General features: G+C 40.9%; 1 protein-coding gene across 2 annotated transcripts; it reads right to left on the bottom strand.

Annotated features, from left to right (window-relative positions):
* Positions 1-6,060: 6,060 nt before the first annotated feature.
* DPY30 (dpy-30 histone methyltransferase complex regulatory subunit) lies at positions 6,061-12,161 on the bottom strand. 2 transcript variants are annotated; one of them, XM_041404438.1, is made up of 5 exons: positions 12,036-12,161; positions 11,511-11,584; positions 11,379-11,426; positions 10,067-10,209; positions 6,061-6,353 (listed from the first exon to the last, which is right to left on the bottom strand). In XM_041404438.1, exons 2-5 carry the CDS (start codon positions 11,544-11,546, stop codon positions 6,281-6,283), a joined length of 300 nt encoding a protein of 99 aa, XP_041260372.1. In that variant the 5' UTR covers positions 11,547-11,584; positions 12,036-12,161; the 3' UTR covers positions 6,061-6,280. The 2 variants fall into 2 exon arrangements, with proteins under 2 accessions (XP_041260372.1, XP_041260374.1); XM_041404440.1 differs by lacking the exon at positions 12,036-12,161 and adding an exon at positions 11,676-11,846.
* Positions 12,162-12,674: the final 513 nt, after the last annotated feature.

Raw genomic sequence — 12,674 nt, 5'->3', positions numbered from 1 at the left:
GCCGGGCCGTGTCTCCGTGGTGGTGGGGCAGATTCCGGGCGCGGGTCAGGTGAGGGGAGCGGGGCGGGGGGGCCGGGAGACCCCCGGGGGCACCCGCGGCAGCGCCCCTTCCCCGCTCTCCCCTTCCTCGCTGCCCCCGCCGCTTCGCAGCACGGCCGCTGGGAGCAGCTGGGATGCTGAGGGGCTCGAGGGACGGAGGAGCACCGCTTCCCAAAGGCATCTTTGGGAACGTGAATTTTGTTCCGCTGGCCCCCCGTGTTTCCGAACTAGGATCCTTCCCTACGCCTCGCTGCCCGTGCCGTGACGCCCGTGGCAGCGTGGCAAGGAGCGAAGGCCGTGAGAGTATAGCTGTGTGGAAGTCTCCGGTTCTTCTCAGCTTAATACTTCCCCACCCCTTTAATTTTTATTTCATTATTATCTGGTGAATGGACTGCTGCCATGGAGACATCAAGCGTGGCTCAAAATAGCTAACGAGGCAGAACTGAAAAGGGGAGAATGGCCGGTACAAAAGGGGGAAGGGAAAAAGCAATTTGAGCCGCTGACGTGAGAGATGCAAGCAGCAGAGAGGAAACCACAACAGCAGCCATGAGGGGCTGCAGCCATTAAGGGCCTTTGTGAGGGGGAGCACGTGTGGGCCCGGTCAGCAAACACAGTCTCCTCCTCCCCCTTTGTCATCTAATTCTTCGAAAAGTCCTCCAGGCAGTTATAATGCGTGCAAAATACACAGGTTTGGGGGACGGTTTTGGTTTTGTTTGTTTGGTTTTCTGTAGTTTTGATTTTTTTACAGTAAAACAAAGGAAGTGGGGGGACAAAGGCATTTTTCGCAGTGTCTTGGAGATCAAAAAGGCTCATGCAGCAGGCATGGCTGGCTGGTCTCCTTTTTATCAGTGAGGATCCTCCTCTGCACCCATGACACTGCCTTGCCAGTGCAGCTGAGGGGCAGTAAGGACTGGGGTCTCCAATTAATAATATTTCTAATAGGAAATGGGCTCCGATTATCCCAGCAAATGTCTAATGTTTTATGAAGCCTTCACTGCACTACATATCCTTACAGTATCCTATTTTACAAACAGTGGCTTCAAAAAGGTTACTGCAGATTATAACTTCTACCTAGACCGGAAGAAATACCCTACCTGGCTGTTTTAACATAAAACTATATTGGTAGTTGTGATACCCATCTGTATCTCTCAAATCGTTTACATAAACTACAGTAGTAAGAGTAGTTCCTGGAGTGATCCTTCAATAAACTAGTCCTTCAATAAAGTTAACAGATGCAGCAGAGGATAAATTTTACTGCATGGAGAAAAATACATGTTGTGATTAAATACTTTAAAAATGGTCACATTAGGGTATATTGAAGTTATTGTCCCACAGTCCATCACCAACAGTTAGAAGAGGCTGCTAGGAGGAACATTTTATTATAAAACATAATTTTTAATTATCTGGTATTATTTTCTATCACTTAGAGGAAAAGCTTTCATTTTCTCTAAGCATTTCCCTTTCAATTAAATTAAAATATAAGAACTTCTGGGTAGTAATCCAGATGGTTTAGTAAGTAAAACATAAGTATTTTCTTCTGGGTGTACTACCTTTCTTTGGTAGTGATTTTTTTCCTCTTCAGCTTGTCTTTTAAAATTCCTTAAATATATTCCCTCTTCTTGTTGCTATAGAACAGGCTGGATTCCTTTTCTCCTTATGCTTCTTTTTAAACTTCCTTTTCCCTTGCTTTCCTCATTACCCTTTCTTTCCTTGTGTCTAGTTTTATCTCTCCTAGATTAAGACAAAGTTTATACTGGGTTTAATATCAACATGGCATCCATGTGGATGCAGAGGAACACTACAGCTCAGTGTTAGCAGGTCACAGAAGGCACAGGCTTTTTGCTAATCCTTAAACTGTGGCATGTGCTCCAAACACTGTGACAGCCAGGTGAATCTTTGCCCTTCTCTGTTATCCATTAGCACTGTCAGTCCAGAGCCCATGGAAGCTGAAGAACATCCTCCAGGTTTTGCTTGCTCCTGACAAAGCTCGTCAGCCATAACGCCACAAAAGGAACTTCTGCATTTCCACTGCTAAGGGTGACAGTAGGATATTCATTTATGCCCTATCATAGGTGGTCCTAATACCACTGAGCAGTGTTTAGTGATTTGTGGGTTCCTGTTGGTAACTGTCCTCTCCTGATCCTCAGCTGTTTGTGTAAGGGCCGGTGATGTGCTCCCTCAGTACCACCTGTAAAAGGAAGAGGCAGAAACAGAAAAGCAGTCAGCTCTTCAAGAAGTGTTTGGAAAATGCTGTCAGACACATGGTGTGAGTCTTGGCATGTCCTGTGCAGGGCCAGGAGTTGGACTTGATCCTTATGGGTCCCCTTCCACAGGGAACTGTCCATCCCACCGATGGCAGCGCTGGGCTTCCTGGTGCTCAGGACATGAAGTATAGAAATGTTGTAGCCAAAACCTGAGAAACTAGGCTGAGCCTTCAGTGGAATGATGTCAAGCACAGGTTTGGTTGGGAGATGTTCCTGCTTCATCTACAATTCTTCCAAGCACTGTTTGTACAGGGAACAGTAACAGGAGCACTTAACAGTTCCAAGCTGTTATTCCAGTCATTTTTTCTCTGATACAATGCATGGACAATCCCCCAAGTTTGCACACCCTTAAAACACAGACCTCTGCTGCACATGCATGTCTGTTGGCAGTTTCTTCCTTACCTGGCATGCAGTGTTTTCCTTCAGTAACACCCTGTGACCAGCTGGGATGGGAGGTTTTCAGCTGGCCCAGCTTTCATGGTCTGTTGCTTTCTTGGTTTTTGCTCTCATTGTCCCCTTGCACGTGGTTCTTTCCTATGTGTTTTTCACAATGCCCGCTTCCTGTCCCCTCCCTTCTCAGGAAGCTGTTCACTGTTACTTTAGGTTTTTCTATTTACAAACTCTTGTTCTGCATCTGAGGAACCTGCTGTCCCTAGCAGTCCTTCCTTCTACTGTTAAAAGCAGGCACCCCCGCCTCACCCCCAGCTTCACAGTCCTTACAAGGGGAATATCTCTACTTCCTGTGCAACATAAGAGCATCTGAGATAATGTCAGTGCATAATTATCCATCTTGTAAATACTTCTCAACCACCCACCAATCTTTTATCAATTTAGGCTCCTCTTGGAAAACGGGTTTGTTACACACAATTGCAAAGCAAACTTCTAGAAAGCTAAAAGCTCTCTTCTGGAATAGGAATATGACACATTCCTAGTCAGTGTTGCACTAGCACTGATGTAAACTGCCCCATAATTATTCATGGTACATTTACATTTGAAGTCCTTGCTTAAAACTGTATTTGAATGGGAACATTGGTAGAAACAGTGCTGACAGACTTTTCATCATGGTAAAATGCCTCTTTCTGTAGCAGCTGGCATTCTGTATTTCTGTGATCTAGGCTATGTAGTCACTCTTAAAATGAATCCTGACTATGAAATGGCATAGGGAACACAAGCTAAGCCTTGGCTGAGAATAATTTGTTATGTAATTAGTACAATGATAAGAATATATCAAAACCTCCACTCTTTAAAGCGTGGTAGGCATAGGAATTTTTCTTATGTTTCCTTTCCAACCTACGGGTTTCAACTGCTTGTATCTTCCAGAATTTTTCAGATTTTTCACTTGTTTGAAAGCAGGTCTTTTATTTCTATAAAGTCTGATATGGAGAGAAAAGTTCTTTTGATCAGACTGCTTTTATAATGGTGACAGTGCCTCAGAAAATAAAATGGATTGCTCAAAGACATGTACTGATTTTGGAGAAAGTCCTTGATAAATCAGAGGAGAAAAAAAAAAAAAAAGGATTTGGCATGGCAAGGCAAACTGTAATTTTAGGTGGTAACAGGCTTCAGAGTAGAAGAATGTAAAATTCTTTGATCAGAATTGCTTTTAGTGGGAAATCCTTTCTTCTGTCATTGTTCCCTTCCAGATAAATGACAATGTTCCCAGTAGAAGCAGTTAAAAAGGCACACTTCAAAATACTATACATGACACATACATAATTCTTTCACAGTTACTGAATAGTAACTTCTGGATATTGGAGATCTAAAATAGTAGTCTTGAAAGGCATGTTGTCAAGTAAACTACGTATTCCATTTTATTTTTGACTCAATTTTACTGCCATTTGGAGCATATACGCAGTTATCTGGGGTACTGAACACTACAAAAATAATTTTTAAAAAAGATATAATGGCTTTCAGCTACTTAGCAGTGGTGTGTCATAGTGTCATATATCTAAAGTTGCCATTTTAAAGTACTTCTTCAAGCTTTTACTCTAAATGTATTTGTATTTCAAAATTAAATACAATTTATCTTGAAGCTTTCAGAACTGTTATTTCCTGTGGAAAAACAGTACCACTTTCTAGATTAAATTGGGATAGCAAGCATCTGTCAAGTCTCTTCAAAGAATTTTCATTGTTTTGTAGTGAAGAGATTAAAACAAGTAAATGATTTTAAAATTTAGACTTTATCATTACTTTTGTAACTGAGAACTAGATAATTCAGGTATTAACTTGCTACTTATTCCTGTTACAGAGTATCTTCTAAGCAGAAGATCTCAATGGGTGAAGCCAATTTAACAAGTAAAGGAAAATGGTTGTATTTACCTTGTTGACTTGTCATACCTTCAAAGGAATCACTAAGATATAATTCTTAAGAGTGGTAAATTCACTGCTGCAAGTCACATTACAATTTATTTCTTAGAAGAGGCAGACCAGAAAAGCTGCCGTAGTAAATGTTCTAACACCATCACTGTGTGGTGTTAGAATGGCTTTTTCATTCTCTTGAATTAAAGATCTAGTCTAGATGGGAAAGTAATAGCAGATGACACCACATACCAGTGACACCAGCAGCTGAGTGGATGGCACACTGCTGGCAGGGACAGCTTCCCTTAGTACTGGGACTGATGCTTTGAGATTCCAGGTTGATGCAAGAGCTGTGCAGAAAGCCAGAGTGTTTCAAGTTTTGTGCAGCTGCTTGACAGGTATTACTGTCAGGTAAGAAATCTGATTTTATTCTGAATTCAGGTACAAAAATCTAAGAAAATTGTCTGTTTGGGGAGGATTAAAAGTGAAACTGCTTCTTTTTGTTTGGTCTTGCACAAATTCTCAACACAGAAGGTGGGGAGCAGCATAGATTTCCTTTGCATTTAACAGTTCTTACAGTCTTGCAAAGTTGTTTCTTATGAAATGTTGGAATGCCATTTTAGCAATAAAAATAGTAGTACCAAGTCCTTATGGTGTTTCCTTGTCTTCACTTAAATGTTATTAGTCATTCCAGAAAGTCAAAACACTGTTGTTAAAATCCTTTCAGTATCTTTTTAGTAGTGTCACTGTTTGATGGAGACTGTGTTCACCACAATGCAGTAGAATTTGTAATCTCCTTCCAAATTTTGGTAATTTTCCAAAAGACAGCTTTTACACTTGATTTGGGGTTTGCAGGCTTCTTTCAATTTTTCTTCCCTACTCTTACTGCTCTTGGACTGCACTAATTCAATGTTTCTGTTTTAGGATCCTAAGATGTATGTAAAATAGTGAGAACCTTCCTACTAAGACTAACAGCAAGACCTCAGTCCCTGCAAGTTTTTAGAGAATTCAACTAAGGGTAGCAGTACAGAGACCTGAATTACAGAACCCTTATTACATCACTTCCAAATTCACTCTGTGTTTCAGCTGAATCCAGTACACTGAATCCAGTCCTAGGAGATCAATGACAAATGCTGAACAGCACACCTCATTAATGTAACTATGAGACACTGGATGCTGTCTCTAGGTGATCTGTTCAGCTGCTGGATCTCATTGTTTGTTTTAACTAACCCATTTCCTGGTGTTCTGAAGCAAGTTCTCTCTACTTAATAAATAAATTTTAATTGTTCTGCATTTGTTTGCTTTCTGTTTAGGCATGTTGCACTGGAGGGTGCTATATAAACCCCAATTAAGCTATATAAATTATCAGCCATGTGATTCTTGTAATGATTTGTTCCCCTTTATGTCACGCATTCGGAGGACAGAGCCCCATGGAATTATTCAGACTTTCATCCCGTAGTGCAGTTTCAGTACTTTATTTTGAAAGTCTCTTAATAGCTAGTTTAAAACAAGAGAACAATTATATGTAAAGTGTTCTTTATTAAATAAACTCAAAAGATAAAGCAAATTGTGCAGTTAAGAAAGACAACAACGTGGCTAAAGGATTTTTACAGCAGAGAACAAATTGCGGCAAATAAGCATTTCAGTCTAGCAGCCAAACTGTCCTCATTTTTATGGAGTTAATTTCGGTCCTCAAATTGTGACTTGTTTTTTAAAAGATATGCTGCTAGAAATTCAATGGGATTGGGCGGTCTGCAAAGAAAAAAAGTAAATCAAAAGCAATTATTTTTTATTATATGAAATTAGGTAGATGAAGGACCAATCACCTTCCCTTAAAAGCAACAGAGCTCCTCCCAAACACTTCTAAGCATTGATTTAGGGATGACCAATGACCTAGAGTGACTCTGTAAATTTCCCGTTTATGTCTAATTAGGAAGTTTTTAAAAAGGGGTCTTAGTCACTGTGGGTTCAATGTTACTAAATTGCTAGAACAGTTACATACTTACATACCTAAAACCACAAGCTGTAAGCATAAATACTGTATGTACATCCTTGGATATGACATGAATTTGCCTATTTCTTTAACTTATGCTATTTAAAGTAAAACTGAATCTGCTTTTTTTTTTTTTTTTTTTGAGTGGTTATTGTGTAGCTTAGTGTATTAAGAGTTATTTCATGGTTTCTGGCAACTGAAGCACAACAAATCTTCAAGTCTGAGAAGTACTGTAACTTGCAAGTAGTCAATAATAAACACTTTTGATCACTGGCCTTGGTCTGTAGTTTTTTTTAAAAATAACTCCTCCGGCTATACCATGTGAATCCTGCTAATCTGGATTCTGTCCACAGAATAAATGACATACTTATTCCACAGTAGGTCAAACCAAAGGTCTGGCAGTGAGCAAATATGCCTATAAAGAGCACAAAAACAACAACAACAAAAAAATATGCAGAGATACTTCTCAACCATCCTTTTGGCTTCCAAGCATGTACCAATTCCTGAGCTAGCACCCTTAATAGTCCTGGGTGGATTCCTCTACAGCTTTGACCAGTTGCCTTTGGAGCACAAATAAAATGTTAATGTCCTCAACTGAAAGCAAAAAAATAGCTTAATTATGTAATTATGTGACCTGTGAAGGATCAGCCCTTCTGTTCGCTAGGAATTTGCTACCTGCTTTGTTTAATTTGATTACTGGATCAGAAGAGATAATAAACAATCCATCCCAATATGTCATCTCCGTGCTGTTGTGATTTAACAGGCTCCTAATATGTTCGTCCACAGAAGCCTCTTTTCTAGATATCATCTATTCAGTCATTCCATATACAGACAGCATTCCATACTTATGACTACCTTGTCACTCTCACTTTTTCATGTTCTACCAGAATACAGGGGAATTATACATAATATTAAAAATACAGGAATATCACAAATTTAAATAGTGATATTATGCTTGCTTTTTACCCTTTTAAGTTGGTTTTACCCCTTCAGTTTCTAAGTCCTACCTTTCAGAATTTATTTTTGATTAAAGCAGTGCATTGACATATACATGTAACAGTTTAACATTTTTCCACAAGGGTAATTTTCAGCTCAGAATCTAACATTTTGTCAGTATTGTTTTTAATCACTCTCTGAGGTCCACAATTTTATGTTTATTTGGATTCAATGTCATTTTCTGTCAGTTTAAATTTTTCATGGCAGTCTTCAGTTTTATGACGTTCCTGTGCAATTATTTACAATTGATCAACTTAAAAAACAAACAGAAACTGAAACACAAAACTCCCTAATCTAGTCTGTAAAACTCAGTCTCATTAACAACTTTTCAGCCACTTCTTCAAATTGTTATAAGTGATCTTTTCCGTGATTCTAGTGTTGAGCTTGTTTCACCATGAAAATTCAACATTTACTTCTACCCTCTGTCTCATATCTTCCCATCAGTTCCTCATCCATATGAAGGTGTTTCCTTTAATCCCAACAGCAACTAACCCTCTTTAAAAGCTGTTAGTGAATAACTATGTGAAAAACTTTTTGGAAATTTAAACAGACAGACTACATAATCTGCATTCCTCTTTATGCATGCTTGCTGACTCCTTCAATAAACTCCAAGACACTTAAACAAAAATTGTCCTCCCACTCTCCCATATATGTCCTTTATTCATATGCTCACTATCCTGGATGGTAATTTCTACTGAATTCCAGGTATGATCATCAGATGTATTGGGCTGTTCCCTGAACATTTCTACATTCCTTTGAAAAATAACTTCGTTCTTTTCCACTAGTTATTTTCCCATTCAATTTTAAGCAGTAGATTATACAGCAGAGCTGATAGTTCAGCTTTCTCACTCCTGAGGGTTTATTATGCTCAGCTGAACAGACAGTCTGCCCTGGCAGGTTCATACTATTCAGATTTTTACCTGTATGTTTTCCCCAACTCCTCCTATCAATGATCCAATTTCACTGCTGTGATGAGCCCCCGCAAAGAAGATGGAGAACAGGCAAGACAAGGCAAGGCAAGGGGAAGGGAAAGAGAAAGGGAAGGAAAAATTTGCCTGTCACACAGGTATTCAGAGTGTAAGGGTGGGGTATTAACCTTGAGCAGCTGTGTTTTACATTGAGTCTGCAGCAGAACTCCCACAGATGTCAGCTGAAGATCTGCACATCCCTCAGGTGCACATTGGTGGACCTTCCTAGGTGCCTAATTTTGCTTAATTAGCTGTCTGTACACTGCATTTTAAATTCCCAACTCCTTCTGAAGGTCATACACTGTTGATGGTTTTTCTGACTGCAGGTGCCATGATGCAATTATGGTCATTTATACCAGCTTTTGATTGTATTATTTCAATTTGACAGATGGTTACATGCAGTACGATTTGCCACTAGTGAGGACACATCAAAAGGCCAGAAATTAGTTTTTGCCCCCACAAAGAAGATGGAGAACAGGCAAGACAAGGCAAGGCAAGGGGAAGGGAAAGAGAAAGGGAAGGGAAAGGGAAGGGAAGGAAAAAGTTTGCCTGTCACACAGGTATTCAGAGTGTAAGGGTGGGGTATTAACCTTGAGCAGCTGTGTTTTACATTGAGTCTGCAGCAGAACTCCCACAGATGTCAGCTGAAGATCTGCACATCCCTCAGGTGTGCACATTGGTGGACCTTCCTAGGTGCCTAATTTTGCTTAATTAGCTGTCTGTACACTGCATTTTAAATTCCCAACTCCTTCTGAAGGTCATACACTGTTGATGGTTTTTCTGACTGCAGGTGCCATGATGCAATTATGGTCACTTATACCAGCTTTTGATTGTATTATTTCAATTTGACAGATGGTTACATGCAGTACGATTTGAAGGCCAGAAATTAGTTTTGTTAAGATGAACATCTGTTTGCTTTTATTGAAGGGTAACTTTCTACACTGACTGGTAAAGAGAGGTGGGGCATCTCAACAGCATAATCTTTACCCAGAGGATAAACCATCCTCTTAGAAGAAGATGCTTCTTACTCTGTTGACAGTGCAGGCTCAGCCATATCCCTTAGAAAGTATTTTAATCTCTGACAAAGATGCATATCATGCCTGATTTGTCTTTCCTTCTCTTAAAAGTCAAGCAGCACTGTTTATAATTCCACACTACAAAAATCTTCAGAACTGGAACATCCTCTTGCCTTGTTTCTTTGAGGTGAATTATGTGATAAAAGTAATAACAAAACCCCTCCCATTTTTCCCTCTAAAACTTTCACAGTAGTGTACCTCATTGGGAGATCATGAATTCAATAAAAAACTCCTGTCATGCCGTGTGTGCCTAAGTGAGGAATCCATCCTGCATGGTCAACCACAGCAACTCATGAGTTCATAATCTTGTTATAATGAGGATCTTACAAAGAGCAGAACCATATTTGGTGTGCGAGGCCTGAAAGGTGCTGCACTGCTCAAGTTTGAGACCTGCATTTTCCTAGGAACAGAAGGGACACAGAAGCATCTTACCTCTCTTTTGCAAGAACAGCAAGTCCCTGTAGCAAGATAGGTACAACTGTCTGATCCAAGTAGGCACGTGTGGGTAATGACTGAAGATCCACCTTCTGCTTTGATGTTTTCTCAGCATTTAGTTTCTCATTTTCTACTATCCTCTGAAGTACAAAAAAAAAAAAAAAAAAAAAAAAAAAAAAAAGTGAATGAACACTGGTAATAGCAGCCACATCTACTTTAAAGTGCGTGTGCAAAGTACCTGCCTCTGCAATTCGATGGCAAAAATTTCTTTACATCTTTTAAGAATATTTAAGTGCATATTTTTCCTTGCACAAAAACCTAACCCAGAGGAACCTTCTGTTAAATTCCTGTATTTTTGGGAAACAAAGTTTAGAAGTTGTAAGTTTTTTACAAGAGAAGACATCCAATCCCAGTAATTTTTATTTCTGCTTTTGCATTCACTAATTTGAACTCTACACCACTAAGACAGGAATGACTACCAACAAGAGTTTCAGCTGGATAGTTCCTATACACATGTACTTCTAACACAAAATGCTAAAAGCACATGGAATTCAGGTGAAGCCTGACAAAGGGGACTCTGCTGAAGTAAAGTGCTTTGTGACTGTGCTCTACTCAAGTATAATGGACACTTTAAAGAAAACATATGCAAAATACTTCCAGGTACTTTTTGATCAAAAAGTGCTGAATCATCTTACACCATTAACTGTAGTTAAAAAGTGATACCCTCCCACTGCCAGTAAACCAAATGTATCCAGTGCAATGTACATGAATCTACTGGCACGGGACCAATGTGTTATGGCTCTGTAGGAACCATGGAAGCTGAGGCATAGACACAAGCAGTTATCAGAGAGATGAGTCCCAGATGTTCTAAAATAGCTTCTGCAAAAGCTTAGCACAGAGTAGGAAGTTATAACAAAAGGAGACTGAAGACTTTTCTCTAATAAGAATTAAATGCCATAGAGTTAGGAAGTGATTCTCCCAGTCTGCTCAGCATAGGTTGAGCCTAATGTGGATGGGGTTTTTTGTGCCATAATATATATCTATATCTCTCACAGATAGCAATAGAACAGATAATAATCATAATATACTTAAAAAAAACCCCAACTAATTAAAAGCCTCATTAGCTACTTCACTACCATTTAGAACAATGGAAGTAGCACAACAGAAAATATATTTACAGCCATTTCTGCCAGGGACAGGTATTGCTTAGCTCCATTGAGAATATTACATTTTCTGAAGTTAGACTCAGAAGATAACTTCTTTCCCCAAATCACAAATGTGACTTCCACTGCAACAAAATCTTTGTTACCTCTACATTTTCAGTGAGGCCGTATTCTGAATGAGGATTTTCTGGAACCTGTAAAATAACACATAGTTAGTAAAGCTAAAATTCTCCTTTTACACGTGAAACATAATGCACATAAAACGTTTCTTGTAATACCTGTGGCTGTCCCTCCATAATCTGTTCTCCCTCCATGATTTGAAAAGTGAAATTTGATGGATGTCCAAGAAGATCTAGGCAAGCAATAAAAAAAACTGGTCAGTAGGCTGAGATGAAGCCCGTCTGAGCTAAGTGATATCGCATCACTTGGTTACTAATGGTTACCAAGGCACAATTACTAGAAAGCAGAGGGAGTTGCTCCGTGCCCCCCTCCCGCGCCAAACTTGAACTGGTTTCTCCCGCACGCAGAACCGAGAAGCGCCTTTTAAGTTTCGCGTTACGTCCGCTGAAGAGAGCGGTACTGGGATTAGAAAATACAGCACTCATCCCCCCCCGGGACGCCGGAGACATCCCTTTCCCTCCGTCCGTCCGTCCCTCCCGTGCCCGCCACAGCGCCCCGAGAGCCCCCGCGGGCAGGGCCGGGCTGGGGCCGCGCCGCAACCGCGGGCCACGTGCGGGCGCTGCCCCCGACCGTGCCCCGGGCACCCCGCGGGGGCAGAGGCGGCCCCGCCGCAGGGCTCTCACCGCCGGTCGGTCCGGGACGGGCGGGACACCGGGATAGGCGGGATACCGGGAGCGGCTCCGCAGCAACCGCCGCCGCCGTCGCGACTTGTTTTGACGTCAGTGAAGCGGTCGCGCGGCCGGCCCCCGGCGCAGTGCGCCTGCGCGGGCCCCACCCAGCCCGGCGCCGGCCGCGGGGGCGGGGCCGGGAGCGGGCCTGGGCTCGGTTCGTCTGGAGGCGGCCTGTGGGAATAAAAACCGAGGAATGTGCTCGCTTCCAGATCCGCCTGGGGTTTTGGGATGCAAAAATGTGTTTGGAAATCAACGCGGCTTGGTGTCTGAGCACTGTGGTGTTCGCGACAATTAACATTGCTGAAGCTGATTTGGATCTGAAAAGGGTTTTGTTAGTTAAATAACTGTTAACAGTGCTTGAAGCTTCTGGAATTTCTTTGGTATTACAAAATCTGTTAAAACTTTGTATCAGTAAATAAGAGATTTTTTTAAAGGACAGTTACATCTACAAAAGAAATATTCCTCCTCTCATGAGTGAGCTGGAACATCCTTGATAATATTTTCATAATAGAAGTACATCATCATTACAAAACACAGAAAAATATTTGATGTACATCTCTGCATTTTTTTTCAGCACTAATAGGCTGTCTG

Source organism: Onychostruthus taczanowskii, unplaced genomic scaffold, assembly GCF_017590055.1.
Source record: "Onychostruthus taczanowskii isolate IOZ18803 unplaced genomic scaffold, ASM1759005v1 scaffold21, whole genome shotgun sequence".
In the NCBI taxonomy this organism is placed as follows: Eukaryota; Metazoa; Chordata; class Aves; order Passeriformes; family Passeridae; genus Onychostruthus; species Onychostruthus taczanowskii.
This window is presented reverse-complemented; position numbering and strand designations above follow the sequence as displayed.